Source organism: Cervus elaphus, chromosome 13 (assembly GCF_910594005.1).
Source record: "Cervus elaphus chromosome 13, mCerEla1.1, whole genome shotgun sequence".
Classification (NCBI taxonomy): Eukaryota; Metazoa; Chordata; class Mammalia; order Artiodactyla; family Cervidae; genus Cervus; species Cervus elaphus.
In genome coordinates, this window is record NC_057827.1 from 20,841,886 (window position 1) to 20,857,786 (window position 15,901).

The 15,901-nt window shown below is 41.8% G+C and overlaps 1 protein-coding gene across 3 annotated transcripts in view; it reads left to right on the plus strand.

Annotated features, from left to right (window-relative positions):
• The window catches only part of AGBL1 (AGBL carboxypeptidase 1), a 909,156-nt gene that overhangs the window by 208,094 nt on the left and 685,161 nt on the right, over window positions 1-15,901 (plus strand). For all 3 annotated transcript variants that reach the window (XM_043922371.1, XM_043922372.1, XM_043922374.1), the window contains one exon: window positions 8,218-8,371. In XM_043922371.1, coding sequence (XP_043778306.1) covers window positions 8,218-8,371 — 154 coding nt within the window. The remainder of the gene's footprint in view (window positions 1-8,217; window positions 8,372-15,901) is intronic.

Consider the following 15,901-nt stretch of genomic DNA (forward strand, 5'->3'; position numbering starts at 1 on the left):
CTTCTCTTGTGATGAGAAGGATTCGATTCTCTGATGCATATATCTAAGTGACAACTGAAAGCTAGTCAGTACACAAGTAACATAGGCCATCTTTTTAGGAGTGAGCTTTATTCTGAATTAGGGGGGTGGGAGGTACAGCTGTTTAGGGGCTAACAATGAGATATGAATGATTTTTGAGTGTGTAGTGCTTCTTACTTCATTAGTAGCCATCAGCAGGGTAACCTGCTGAGGTTGAGTGAAGTTTTAAGGGAGTAGCTGGTAAAACAAAGTGGGCAGAAGATGCCTGCCGAGAGGCAACCATGAGGCTGCAGACTAAGTTATCAACCTGATGTCTTTCCTGGGTAGGGAGGATTTTCCTTAAAGAAGACAACCTCTCTGGAGGTTTCCATAATTGCCTTGAACTCTTTCCCATTTTCACAAAGAACCCACTCCTGTGGCTTCCATGGGGCTGCTGTTACAGTTGTTTGTTGGCACATGCATTCAGAAGCCCTGCCCTCTCATCAGTGATGCCAACAATAGTTAATTAGGCATGGTCTCGCTGGACCTGAGATGGGAACATTTACCTAAGACTCATTTCCAGGAGAATGACACAAAGCCATTTTTTTTGTGAAAGGAAAATCAACAGCAGTTTATAGTTGGTTTGCTTCTGGAAGACTTCTGTGTGACTGGAGCTTGAATAATGCACTGAGCACAGAGGTGTTACATGTTCCATGGCAGGTGGGATGGTCAAAGGGACAAAGGGTTCATTGAGGGACACAGGGAGGTGACTGCATTAGCAATTACAGAAAATGGGCTTAAGCTAAAAGTTGTTAGGCATTTGTTGAGTTGTAATATTAGTAATCATGAAAAATGTTATAGTGAAAAAATTAACACAGAACTCATAGGAGAAGAAAACTTTTAAACTTTGCTTCCTTCATTAAGGTGACAGTGTTTTAAAGGATAGTGTACATGAAAACAGGATACTTTCTTTTTTTTTATCCTTTTTTCTCCTGTATCTAATTGTGTTTGATGACTTCTGTAGGCAACCTGCTTACAAACCTTATTTCAGTATCTAATTTATAAAATCTAGATTTTATTTTGTTTCCCCAAGTTTGAGGGCAGAAGGAGAAGAGGGCAACAGAGGATGAGATGATTGGATGACATCATCAATTTAATGGACATGAGTTTGAGCAAACTCCGGAAGACAGTGAAGGACAGGGAAGCCTGGAGTGCTGCAGTCCATGGGTTCACAAAGAGTCAGACATGACTGAGTGACTGATCAACAACAACCCAAAGATTTGGCAAGAAGAGCTATGGCCTGTTTGTATTGAGTTGGCCAAAAGGTTCATTCAGGTTGTTCTGTATGAGCTTATGGAAAATCTGAAAGAAGTTTTTGGCCAGCATAATAACTTTGTGATATCACAGAAATGATGGCCAGTGCTTTTCTGGAGAAGGGTCTCTATTTCTCCCCCATCACCCCCACACATCAAGAATCCTTGTAGCCATAATAAATGTAAAACAAATAGCTTTGATGACAAGAACAAGGCCACAGACAAAACAAAGTAAAAACTGTCATAGAAGCAATTCAGCAGACGGTGTTTCCCAGAACGCATGCTGCAACACTTCAGGGTCCTGAGATCTTTAGAGGAAAAGGGTTCAAGGGTCACATAACTTCTTGAAGCCCTACAGGCTAGTTTTTCTTCTAAGAGTTTGTAATGCGTATTTGTGTGTTAAAGAGTCAGAACAGTTCTTCAGTCGTGAAAATGTTTTCATTTAGTTTAGCTCACCATGCCCCAGGTACTTTGGATCTCCCCCTCTCCACACCCCAGCATTTAGTAACATCCTGCTGACTACATTTTGGAAAATGTTTCAGGAAAAGGTATAGATTTCCAAGTTTGGGGGCCTGGAATCTTGATGGTAGTTGTGAGGTAGAGTTCAACTCAGCTGAGATTTCAATAATAATACTGGGACAACTTTCACCCAGATATGTGTGAAAGTGATTAAAATAATTTATTTATGATCACAGACTATCACTAAATCCAGGGTGATATTGACTCTTTAGGAAGGTGCTGAAATGTGGCTGACATTCTGATGGGGTCATTTTTGTTCCTGTCTGTGGCTTTTCTCCTGGGTTGGCAAATGGACACCTCGTTGATCAGGGCTTTAATTACACTGATTTAATATTGACTTTCTTTTTAATATATGAATTTCTTCTTTAGGAGGATTTTTTTTTTTTTATTCCTGAAAGGGTTAGTTGCTCGGTTGTGTCCGACTCTTTGCAACCCTATGGACTGTCACCTGCCAGGCTCCTCTGTCCATGGGATTCCAGGCAAGAATACTGGAGTGGGTATCCATTCCTTTCTCTGGGGGAGCTTCCCAACCAAGGGATAGGACCTGGGTCTCCTGCATTGCAGGCAGATTCCTTACTGTCTGAACCATCAGAGAATTTCTTAATCATTTTATATTTGCTGTTTTTAAAACCATTTTTGCTTAAGTCTCATTTCATCTAATTGTTAGAAAATGTGGTTTGTACAATTTCTGCTTTTAAAAAAATTTAGTGAATTTTTTGTAGTCTTGCATATGATTAATTTTATTACAGTTCCATGAATGTTTGAGAAAAAAGTAAAACATGCTGTCTGTAAAGACAGTTTGACATGTATCTATGAAAAACAATATGGTTCAAATACTCTATCATTTTTTTTGCAATTGATATATTCAAGACTGATGTATTGTTATAAAGTCTCCCACTCCTAGTACAGTGTTTTCCCCTTCTGCCATTTTGCTGTTGTATATTTCAGTTCTGCATTATTTGATTCTTGAGATTTATGAGTCTTATATGTTCTTTGTGAATCATGCCCTTTATCAAAATAAGATTTTTAAATCCCATTTAATGCACTTTTCTCGAATATGACTGTCATATATTACTGTTGCCAGGCCCACTTTAATTTATGTTTGCTTATCCATTTAGTTTCCATATTTCTCTTTTAAAATATTTTAGTTGAGTCAAATAGAATAAAAGATAATTTAGGAATGTTTTTCATACACATCATGGGTCTTTTTTCCCCTTCTCTTTTAAAGTTCCTTTTATATACAATAGGAAGTGGGATTCTGAAAAGCTAATCTGAAAGTTTCTGTCATTTAATAATGCTGTTTAGCCTATTTATACTTAAAACAATTTTCTGTGTTGAGTCTGTCGTTTTGGTTTTGTACCTTCCATGCTTCATTGCTTTTCTTTCTTTCTCTCTCTCCGCCTCGTCCCCTGTCCATCCCTTCCTCCCTCCCTCTTCCTTTCTTTTTTCCTTTTTTCCTTCCCTCCCTCCCTCTCTTCTTTCCCTCATTTCTTCCTTTCTCTCTTTCTTTCTTTCTGTTTTATGCAACATGAAGTGACCATGTTTTCTTTGATTATTTTTCCTACAGTGTTTATAATTCTGCTAGTGTTTCCCTTTCAGTTCTTAAAAAAATTAAATATACATGTATCCATGAATAATAACTCCTGAAATTGAGTGTTTCCTGTGTGACAGACACGTCTCACACACAGTAAATGACTAAATTATAGCAACCACTGAACGACATTTTACATACACTTTACAGAGAAAACTGAGTCACAAAGAGGTTAAAGTTAGAATTTACACAATTTTTCTAGAATCCACAACCAAATTTAGAACCCAGGCTGTTTGACTCAGAGCCTGCATGGTTAGTCATCTTGCTATACTGCCTCTCCATTTTTAAGAATTAAGTAATAATACCATGTCCATGTAAGTTGAAAAGTGAATATTTTGTTTTACTTTATACTTCACTTACAGATTTCTTTTTAATTTCATTTTAGAACCAGATGATGAAATTAACATTTGATGATATGTTTTCTCCCTAAAGAACTATTTTTTATGTTTGTATTATGTAGTAACTGTGTTTTCCAATAATCATCTAAATGAACCTTGTTTAACTGGATTGTCCTTTTATATCACTCCTTAGTTTGAATTTGGGCAGCTAAAATTTGTCTTCAAGTTATTATAAGGATGAGGTGATATGTTCTCTGAGCTCTTGCATAGCTGAGCATATATGAGAAGAGTTTTGTGAGTAAAAACTTGGCTGGTTATAGGTTTGCTATACATTGTACTCTCAAGCACTAAGCAGTACCCCATTTCCTCTGACATTTAGCACTGTAGAAGGAATTGTGACCCAAGAATAACTTTTTGCATATATATATATGTGTGTGAATATATTTACACGAATAGGGTTACCTCTACACACACACACACACTTTTAAAAATAACTTTAATTGTGTGGTGCAACCCCCTTTCTGCTCAACAAGGAGCAATGATGTTGGGTTTAGATTGGTGATCGAACAGGTAAGTCTAGGAACCTGGAACCAAATGAATGCACCCTTGAGAAAGGCAAGCAATAGCACAGCACGTGTGGAAGGGCCTCTGTGGAAGTCTGGACTCTCAGGCACAGCTTTCTGGGCCCGAGTCAGTCTTTGCCAGAGAAGTGTGTGGTCATGTGAGATGAAGCCTCAGCTTAGAGGAGCCATCAGTTCTGGGTTTAATTCAGCTTTCGTCCTTAGCTGTTTACGTAGCCTTTGTAACTAGTGTGTGCGCAGTGTGTGTGCGTGTGCACAATGAACGAGCCTCCTTGTCTCTGAGGGGTATGAGACCACCTCCCAATCCCCATTGGAGGTGCTTCACAACAACACCTGGTATTCATCATCACTTGACAAATGATAGGAAGATTGAAGCGCAAAAGTTTGGTCAGATATATGGGCCTTAGGTGAATTCTCTTTTTGAACCTGAGGTAGCCATGGTCCTTACAATTCCTTTTCTTAGTATTGTGTCAAATGCTGGCTCTCAGAAATACCACCTGTTTCTGAGACAGACTGAAGATATTGCTTACCTTGCTGTGGTAGACAGAATACTGCCCCCAGCCCAAGATGTTCATTTTCTAATCCCTGAAACCTTTAAGGATGCTGCTTTATGTGGCACAAAGGACTTTGTAGATGTGATTAAGTTAAACCTCTCGAGATGGGGAGATTATGTCAGACTATTACATTGGGTCCAATGTAATCATAAGGGTCCTTAACCGTGAACCACTAAGACAGAAGAGTCCGGGTCAGAAAAGGAGATTTGCCCATGGAAACCAAGGTAGGAATGTTGTGATTGCTTCCTTTGACTGTAGCGGAGGACACCATGGGCCAAAGAATGTAGCTGCCCTCCAGAAGCTAGAAAAGGCAAGGAAGTTACTTTTGAGAACTTCCATGAGGAGTGCAATCTTGCCAACACCTTGATTTCTGCACAGTAAAACCCATTTTGGGCTTTTGACCTCCGGCACTGTAATACAATAAATTTGTGTTGTCACCAATCAGTAAATTTGTGGTAATTTGTTGCAGAAGTGATAGGAAACTAACATATTTGATAAGGGAGAATGTGACAGGAGTCTTGATAGTGTCTCAAAGGAGGAAGGGCAAATCTGGGGTATTTATAAAGATTTCAAAGTTTTGTTAAGTTCAGGTATTTTAATGTAGGGCTTGATTAGCATTGGATTAAGATCATGATATAATGGTTTAAGCCTGGTGGACACTGTAAGGCAAGAATCTTGAGGAGAGGGGTTGTCAAGTCTTACTTGCAGTATGCTGTATCTTCACTGTGTCATCCGTCATCTTTTGTTGTGGCTCATGGATTCTCTAGTTATGGCCCACAGGCTTAGTTGCTCTGTGGCATGTAGGATCTTAGTCCCCACACCAGGGAGAGGACGTGTGTCCCCTGCATTGCCAGGCAGATTCTTAACCACTGGACCACCAGGGAAGGCCCCAGTTGATATTTTCTACTGAAGAGTTGTTTAGATGTTCCTGAAAAATTATCAATTTATGAAAAGTAAATTTATTTGTAATTTCTATTTTCCCAGGCAAGTGTTTCCTAAGGCAGTAAACTTGTGTTGATGCAGACAGAGAGTAATAAATTCTTATTAATCCAGGCAGTAGGCTGTGTGGAGGCAGATGATTCGGGATCCCAGTTGCAAGGAGGATGAGATTCAGGGTCAAAGTTTCAGGTATCCTTGAAGCTATAGGAAAGGCCACAGAATCCCTGGTCATCTTTTTTTTCCTTGGAACTTTTTCTTTTTGCTTGTAAGTCTGACATTCATTCATTAGAGTACAAGTGGAATTTAGTCCATTCCTACCCAGATGCTAGGATTTCTACTTTGTTTAGGAAATTCTTTTTCTTACTGCTCAGTGTATTGGTTTTGTATTGCTGCCATAACAGATTATCACACATTTGGTAACTTAAACAATTAAAAAAAAATCTTATAGCTCTTATGCTGAGAAGTTCAATATGAGTAAAAATCACAGGGCAAAAGTCAAACTGAAAAGATAAATGCATCCCAATGTTCATTGCAGCATTGTTTATAATAGCAAAGACATGGAAGTAACCTAAATGGTAATCAACAGAGGAACAGATAAAGAATATGTGATACATATATACTATGGAATATTACTCAGCCATTAAAAAGAATAAATAATGGCATTAGCAGCAATGTGGATGGACCTAGAGACTGTCATATGAGAGAAGTCAGAGAAGGACAAACATCATATGACATCCCTTATATGTGGAATCTAAAAAGAAATGATACAAATGAACTTAGAAAACAAACTCATAGATTTAGAGAACAAACTTATTGTTGCCAGGGAGAAGGGATAATTAGGGCATTTGGGATGGACATGTACACACTGCTGTATTTAAAATGGGTAACCAACAAGGACCTACTGTCTAGCACAGGAAACTCTGGTCAGTGTTATGTGCCAACCTGGATGAGAGGGGAATTTGCGGGAGAATGGATACATGTATGTGTATGGCTGAGTCTCTTTGCTGTTCACAGCCTTTGCTGAAACTATCATAACATTGTTAATTGGCTATACTCCAATGCAAAATAAAAAGTATTTTTTAAAAAATCAAGATATTGGGTCTATATTCCTTTTGGAGGATAGTGGAGGAGAATCCATTTCCTTGCCTTTGCTGGCTTTTAGAAGACACCACATTCCTCAACTTTTGACCTCTTCCCTCCATCTTCAAAGCCAGCATGGAAGCCTGAGTTCTTTGCATGTGGTTCTGGTCCTTTGTGGCTGGGGAAAGTTCTCTGCTTTTATGCATTTGTGATTACAGATATCAATAGTTTGGCCCCAACTGGTTAATGCAGGATCATCTCCCCATCTCAAATAGACTTAAATCTTAAATATATCTGCAAAGTCCCTTTTGCCATGTAAGGTAACATATTGTCAGGGTCTGAAGTTTGGGGCATGGACATCCTTTGTTGTTGTTTAGTCACTAAGTTGTGTCTGACTCTTCATGACCCTACGGTCTATAGCCCGCCACGCTCCTCTGTCCATGGGATTTCCCAGTCAAGAATCCTGGAGTGGGCTGCCATTTCTTTCTCCAGGGAATTTTCACAACCTAGAGATTGAACCCGCATCTCCTGCACTGGCAAGTGGATTCTTTACCACCGAGACACCAGGGAAGCCCAAAGAGAGGGTAGGGTAGGGAAAATCATTTGCTACCAGTTAGTTTTCTTCACTTAACATTTTCCCTGGATCAGTTGCTTCCTATTTTCCTTCCATATGCTCCCGGACCTCCTTGTATTGCTTAAGTCTAGAGTCATGTGCACCACTGAAGCTCTGTCTCACGTTCCCAAGCGTCTTGCGTGTACTCTGTCTCCATGATAACCACGTTCTTTGCATGTCACTGTCATGGAAAGAGTGCTGTATGCGCCTCCTCTTTTGCTGTCAGTGCAGCTTGAAATCAGATACTCTATTGTGCAGACACAGGCAGGGATGATGTGTCCTGTTCAGCCTCACTGAACTTCTTCCAGGGAGCAGGAACAGTCCCGCTTCTAAATGAATTGATGCCCTGTGTCAGGCAGATCTGTTTGTTTTTGTTGCTAACTCCTGTCCGACTTTTTTGTGACCTCATGGACCATAGCCTGCCAGGTTCCTTTGTCCATGGGATTTCCCAGCCTGGAATACTGAAGTGGGTTGCCATTGCCTTCTCCAGGGATTTTCCCAACCCAGAGATTGAACCTACATCTCCTGCATTGGCAGGTAGATTCTTTACCACTGAGCCACCTGTCAGGCAGATTAAGTTAACAAAAATACTTTTAAACTACCAGGAGTTAGAGGAATATAAGCTTTGTTGCTGCTTTCACCTGTTGTTATCAAAAATCTTAAAATACACTTTTCTTTCATTTCTGCCCCAGACTCACCTTGACATTCTGGAAAAAAGTGTGAACCACAAGCAGGTCTACTTCCGACAGGAGGTTCTCTGCCAGACGCTAGGAGGAAATTCCTGTCCACTGGTGACTATCACGGCCATGCCGGAGTCTAACAGTGCTGACCACCTGGAGCAGTTCCGTGAGTAAACACATACCTTCTTTGAAGATTTGGTGGTGACGGTGGTGGGGGAGGTCCTCTTAGTCTTGCAAGCCCTCTGTCCCTTTGAGGTCAGAAATTCCACAAAGGGTTGGGTACTGGTCTATCTTTGTAGAAATATACCCAACTCTTCTTGCTTTGTTTTGTTGGTCAGTTGCTAAGTTGTGTCCAACTCTTTGTGACCCCTTGGACTGCAGCACGCCAGGTTTCCCTGTCCTTCACTATCTCCCAGAGTTTGCTCAAACTCTTGTCCACTGAGTCTGGGATGCCATCCAATCATCTCATCCTCTGTCATCCTCTTTCCTCCTGTCCTCAATCTTTCCCAGCTTCAGGGTCTCTTCCAATGAGTTGGCTTTTCACATCAGGTGGCCAAAGTATTGGAGCTTAAGTATCAGTGTTGCTCTGTTATCATAGGGAGAAAAAAAATTAATTGCATATTGTCAGAGAGATGAAATGACTTGTTGAAATTGAGAGCAGTTTAAAAGTGACAGTCAGTGCTCCTAAAACAGAACCAGAACCGGAAAATGAACCAACATTTTCTGACCTCTAATCCGGGGACTTTTCTCATCATGCTCATTACTGTTATACTACCCTCATGGTCAGTCACAGTTTGGAAATAAAAGAAGCTAAGTCTTGGAGAGCTAGCTGAATAAGTCTGTGAATGACCTGGATACAGTTTGGATCTGAAGAACTAAAAGTGTGGAGGAGGCTCTAGCCAAGAGTTGTAAAACCAACTCAAAGCACACAGGCACACACAGAGATGTACATGCACAGACACACACAGCACCCATTTCACGTTAGACTCCTGAGCACAAATGTGATTTTCTTTGTGACCCACCAGCTTTTAAAGTTGGCTCCTGGCATAGTTTTCAACCTCAGACAAAGGCAAGGAAAACCAAACAGAATGAGGCATGCTTGCAATATGGAAAAGTTTGGGAGATGAAAGTAAAGGCTGGGGAATAAAAATCCAGCTAATTTATCCCCTAAAGAGGCAGCCTTACCTGATGAAGTGCTAACTGCATTCAAGTGAATCTTTGGTGGATAGGAAATGTAATTTCTCACACCCCATCAGCATCTGACAATGAATGCTTAACTGTCTGGCTGATCAACAACCGATTATCCCATCTGAATTAATAAGGCCGTAACATGCTTTAATGAATAATAAGGGATTTTCCAAAAGTTCTCTGATGTGGTTCATGCATTTAAGAGCAGTTTCTCTAATAGTTACCACCTTCTTCCCTTGCAGATGAGCAGTTCATGGAAGTTAGAGACAGTAATCCTTCCAGGGCAACCTTCAGAGAGCAATTATTTATTTAAGAAAGTGGGTCTGTGTATGTCTGCATTGTTCAGGTTCAGTTTCTCAATAGGAGCTGAGCGGTACCCAATGTGTAATTATAACACAGAGCTGCCTCAGCTCTTGCATCTTTATTTACACCGACAATGGTACTTTTGTTGATATTATAACCGCAGAGATCATTTTCCCTTTAAGGCAAGGACTTGAAACACAATGCTTGCTTGCTCAGTCACTGCAGTTGTGTCTGACTCTTTGAGACCCTATGCGCTGTAGCCCACCAGGCTCTTCTGTCCATGGGATTTTCCAGGCAAGAATACTGGAGTCGGTTGCCATTTCCTCCTCCAGGGGATCTTCTTGACCCAGGGATCAAACCCGTGTCTCTTATGTCTCCCGCATTGGCAGGCAGGTTCTTTACCACTCATGCCACTGACACACAGTAAACGCTCCTAAATAATTTGACACTTCAAAATAGTTCAAAGAGGAGAAAATATTTCTTACCACATGTTCATATGAATCATTTCTACTTGGGATCTAATGTTGGTAATAATACATGAATACTATTGTTGGGGGGTGGGGGTGGCTGGAAGCAGGACCTTGGTCCTTGTCTTCTTTGAAGAAATAATTCAACAGAGACAGATATTGTGAAACAGATACAATGTTTGTTAAAATCAAAGTGCATGTGGAGGAAATGGCAACCCACTCCAGTTTTCTGGTTTTTTTTTTCACTTTTTATAATTATTTTTTATTTTTTTATTGAAGGATAATTGTTTTATGGAATTTTGCTGTTTTCTGTCAAACATCAACATGAATCAGCCATAGGTATACATATACCCCCTCCCTTTTGAACCTCCCTCCCATCTCCCTCCCCATCCCACCCCTCTAGGTTGATGCAGAGCCCCTGTTTGAGTTTCCTGAGCCACACAGCAAATTCCCGTTGGCTATCTATTTCACACATGGTCATGTAAGTCTCCATGTTACTCTTTCCACACATCTCACCCTCTCCTCCTCTCTCCCCATGTCCATAAGTCTGTTCTCTATGTCTGTTTCTCCACTGCTGCCCTGTAAATAAATTCTTCAGTACCATTTTTCTAGATTCTGTATATGTGTGTTAGAATATGATATTTATTTATCTTTCTCTTTCTGACTCACTTCACTCTGTATAATAGGTTTTAGGGTCATCCACCTCATCAGAACTGACTCAAATGCATTCCTTTTATGGCTGAGTAATATTCCATTGCGTATATGTAGCACAACTTCTTTATCCATTCATCTGTCGATGTACATCTAGGCTTTCATGTTCTAGCTTTTATGAATAGTACTGCAATGAACAATGGGATACATGTGTCCTTTTCAATTTTGGTTTTCTCAGGATATATGCCTAGGAATGGGATTGCTGGGTCATATGGTGGTTTTATTTCTAGTTTTTTAAGGAATCTCCATATGGTCTTCCATAGTGGCTGTATCAGTTTACATTCCCACCAACAGTGCAAGAGCATTCCCTTTTCTCCAAACACTCTCCAGCATTTGTTTGTAGACTTTTTGAAGATGGCCATTCTGACCAGTGTGAGGTGATATCTCATTGTGGTTATGATTTGCATTCCTCTAATAATGAGCGATGTTGAGCATCTTTTCATGTGCTTTTGCACAGCAAAGGAAACTATAAGCAAGGTGAAAAGACAACCTTCAGAATGGGAGAAAACAATAGCAAATAAAATAACTGACAAAGGATTAATTTCCAAAATATACAAGCACTTCAGTATTCTTGCCTGGGAAATCCCATGGACAGAGGACCCTGGTGGGCTATAGTTCATGTTGTCACAGAGAGTTGGACACAGTTGAGTGACCAAGTACACAGCATGCACGGAAGAGCACATGGGTGAATTCTCAGAGAGAACTGCTCCCGATAAGAATGGTTTAGATTGCTTATACGGGGCAGTCTTCTGTGTTTATCTCTGGCCAGTCATCTTGCTTGGGCCCATATTTGGCCTGACTCAGGATCCTTCCTGGTGGCACACACATCTCTCAACCAAGGTGAATTCCAGTGTGAAGGTTTCTGGGGGGTTTGGCAGGACATAGGAAAAAAATATGGTCACTTTGTCTTTCACCCAATCAGGGCCGATGCTCCTGTTGTGATTTTGTCTCAAAGTGTCCTCAGGAGACTGGATGTAGCTGCTCAGCCTGGTGCCCAACTATCTCCTCCGTCACTCTCATGTATCTTTATAGCTTTCTCTCTTAAACATGTGCTAAACATGTCAGCTGTTGTTCATCTCAAGATGGGCAGGCATTGAGAGGACCCAGAAATGAATGATGTACATCTTCTTTTGGGCATCGTTGACTTAGAAGTGACAACCATTGAGCTGAGTCCTGAGGAGAAAAGACCCACGGGGGCTGTCTTTACAGGTGTGTCAAGTGGGCGTTTGCGCAGATCCCATGCTTAGAAGGGCCTCGAACTTTCTTTAATGCTCTTCAGTCACCAACTTGAAAATCTCAAGAAAAAAGTTTTGAAAGGGGCTTTGCATTTTCTCTAGGTTTGTTTGAATTTATGTATTTGGCCGTGTTGGGTCTTCGTTGCATCTTGCTGCGTCTTCGTTGCATTTCGCTGTGGTGCTCGAGCTCAGTGGTTGTGGCGTGTGAGCTTAGTTGTCCCATGACATGTGGGACTTTAGTTACCTGACCAGGGACCGAACCCACGTCCTGACATTGGAATGCAGATCCTTAATGACTGGGCCAGCAGCGGAGTCCCTGCATTTTCATTGTGCAATGGACCCTCATGTTGAGCAGTTGGTCCTGGGCCTACTCTAAGTTCATATAGCTGAAAAAATAAAAGGCTAGTGTACAAATGAGGTAAGTGGGGCACAGGGAAGTTAAATATCACAGTCAGTGGTGGTGCCTGATTTCTGATTTTCTTTTTCTGACTCCTGGGTGCATATGAACAATAAATGCGCTAACACAGTCATCAGAACTGGTGTTCAACATCACCATTCAGGTTCCACTCTGATCCAGAACTTCCTCTTTCCCCTCTTCTATGTCCTCACATTATTGGAAGCTAGTTTAGTTGTTAAAGCAACTCACACTAAACTGACCACAAGTAAATGCATTATCTTCTTCCTGCTGACAGTGAATTTCATTTTCCTCTCCTAACCCAATGTAAACATTTTCATGGTGGACGTTTCAGGCACTGTGGCAGGAAGGAAAGAAGGAAGGAAGATTCAGAACCCTCCAGACCCTTCTGATCCCAGCACGGAGCTGAGATTGCATGACCTGGGCCTCAGTGCTGGAAACATTGTCCCTGATGGGTTGCAGAAACAACAATTTGTTTAGCAGCTTTCAATATATACATGAGCACAGGTCTTTACTGTAAAAGAGCAGAATATGAACATCACCTACCCTCCAAAACACAATACCATGCCTGTAAATCAGAAATAAAACAACTTCCTTTGAACTGCAGTGTGTCGCATTGTTTTAGGACAAGAAAATAGCCAATGATCCAGTAGCTCTAGACTCTTCCTGCCTCTAGGCTTTAATTGTCTTACCTGCTTCCTCCCTCCCTGGGTCACCAACTTCAGTCTGCAGTTGTATTTAAATGTGATGTGACTGGTTTCAGATTCAGTGGCTGCTTCTCATTCCTCATGATGAGGTTTAGTGCACTAAAAGACTCTCTTTCCACTGAGCAGGGTTATCATTTCAGTCGTATTTTAGAAGTTCAAGAAATGAGAGCATGTGGGCCCAGGGAGAAACCCCCACCCCCAACTAGAGACTGATTCCCTGATAGTCTGACCTAAAGTCCTGGACCAGGAGCTTGTTGAGAACAATTTATTGGTTACTTTTAATTCTTTCTTGACTCTGGGCTCCACAGAGTCTTTCCTGGAAGGATTCATTTGCTTTGATTTATTTTTCAAAAGCATTTTTTTAAAAAAGATATTTTTCCTGGAAACATTTAGCCTTACTTTCCTGATAAATATAGTTTTGGTTCAGTAGTAGCCAGATTTAGGAGATGCAAATTTGATCCCTGGGTCAGGAAGATCCCTTGGAGAAGGAAATGGCAACCCACTCCAGTATTCTTGTCTGAGAAATCCCATGGACAGAGGAGCCTGTCGGGCTACAGTCCACAGGGTCACAAAGAGTCAGACATGACTTAGTGACTGAACAACAAGTAGCCAGACTTGCCTGGTGTATGTTTTATCTCTCTCCCAAGAATTGAGGGTAAGTGACTTCTCACAATGGTCCCAAGAGAGAAGGCTCTTTTAAACCTGGAGATCTAAGCCTCAGAGCCAAAACGCTGACAGGTCCCCAAGAGCAGAGTCACTGTCCACCCTTTCAGTGGGACAGTGAGCAGGGAAGTTCTCCGAGAAATTCTCGTTGAGACCTTGTGGAAGAGACTGACTTGAAAAGAAATGGAGAATAAAAGGGAGCTGTTACAAAAAGGATAAATGACTCATTCTAGCATCAGAGACTCTCAGTGGATGAGGCATAGAGGAATTAGGCAGTCTGTGCTCTTCTTAACTGGTAGGATTCCAGAGGTCAAAGGAACCCTGGATGTTTGGGGTATGTAGAGCAGAGAGCGAGTGAAGAGTGACCAGAGTCTAAGAGGGTGGGATAAAGGCTCTGACAGGTTGAAATAGAAGGCATTGGATAAGCCGGTTTGGAGATAGGTTTGGTAGGCAAGATCTATCCCAGACATGGATTTGGGTGCTTTCTGAGACTACTGTCCATTGGTTAGTGATCTTCTGGCATAATTACGCTTAGCCTAGTTAAATCCTTCCACACGTTGTGTGTTAGCAGATATTCCAAGAGTTGAGAAGTCATATTTTCTTTAGTTTGTGTATGGTAAGTCCCCTACATATGAACAAGTTCCATTCTAACAGCATGTTCATAAGTCCAACAAAGTTAGCATAAGTACCCAACTAGCACAGTCAGCTGTATAGTGCTGTGAAAGTCAAGGCGCTGGTCGCTCAGTTGCTCTTTGTGACCCCCATGGACTATAGCCTCCATGCTCTTCTGTCCGTGGGATTCCCCAGGCAATCCTGGAGTGGGTTGCCATTTCCTACTTCAGGAGATCTTCCTGACCCAAGGATCGAATCCAGATCTCTTGCATCTCCTGCTTTGGCAGGCAGATTCTTTACCATCTGAACCACCAGGAAAGTCCAAAAATACTGGTGCGTAGCCATTCTCTTCTCCAGGGATCTTCTCAAACTTAGGTCTCCTGCATTGCAGGCAGATTCTTTACCATCTCAGCCACCAGGTAAGCCCTGATACTGCTCTGTGATACATTAAAAATACTGTACACATAATACATAATATACAAACATAAAAAAATTAACATTTTTAATCTTACAGTACAGAACCTCAAAAAGTACAGGAGTACCAGCTACATAAGCATTACTTTTTTGCTTCCAGACATCCTGGGCTTGAAATAAAGATACTGTACTACTGTCCTCTAGGAGCTCCCCAGGTGGCATTAGTGGTAAGGAACCTGCCTGCCAATGAGGAGACGTAAGAGACACGGGTTCGAGACTTGGCTTGCCAGAGCCCCTGGAGGAGAGCATGACAACCCCCTCCAGTATTCTTGCCTGGAGAAGCACGTGGGCAGAGGAGCCTGGCACGCTAAGGTCTGTAGGGTTGCCAGGAGTCAGACACGCTGAAGGGACTTGGCACAGCACTGCCCTACTGTTCTCTACGCAGTGCCGCAAAGTACACAAAACCACGAGCCCTTGTGGAGGATGCACGCGGATGACAACGTACGCCAGACACCCGGACTCACTCACGTGATTGGACATGCGCCCCCACGTTCGCATCTTTTCAACGTTTGCAACTTGAGTTCCTATGTAGGGGACTTGACTGTGCTCTTCGGGAGCGGCGTGTGTTTGTGTGTGCGCATATGTGTGCTTTTTGGATTGGAACGGAGAGAAGATACTGCATTTAAGAAAACTAGAGAACAATTCAGAAGGTTAAGAAAAAGTTTCGTGGGAGGGGAGTATTGTTTCCTCAAACCTCATTGGAAGTGGATGATAAACGAGGAAGGGCGGTTGGTCTGCCTTTTCCAGGGCTCAGCCACTCCCATGCCTGTGCCGGCTTCCTACTCTTGCAGAAGGGCTGTCATTATTTCCCTTTTGCAGATGGCCAGGTTAAGCCTCACTAAGGGTATACAACCAGCCTGAAGCCCCATGTTAAGAGGCTTCTCAGAGAGGAGACCCCAGTACCCCACAGTTCCAGAATAT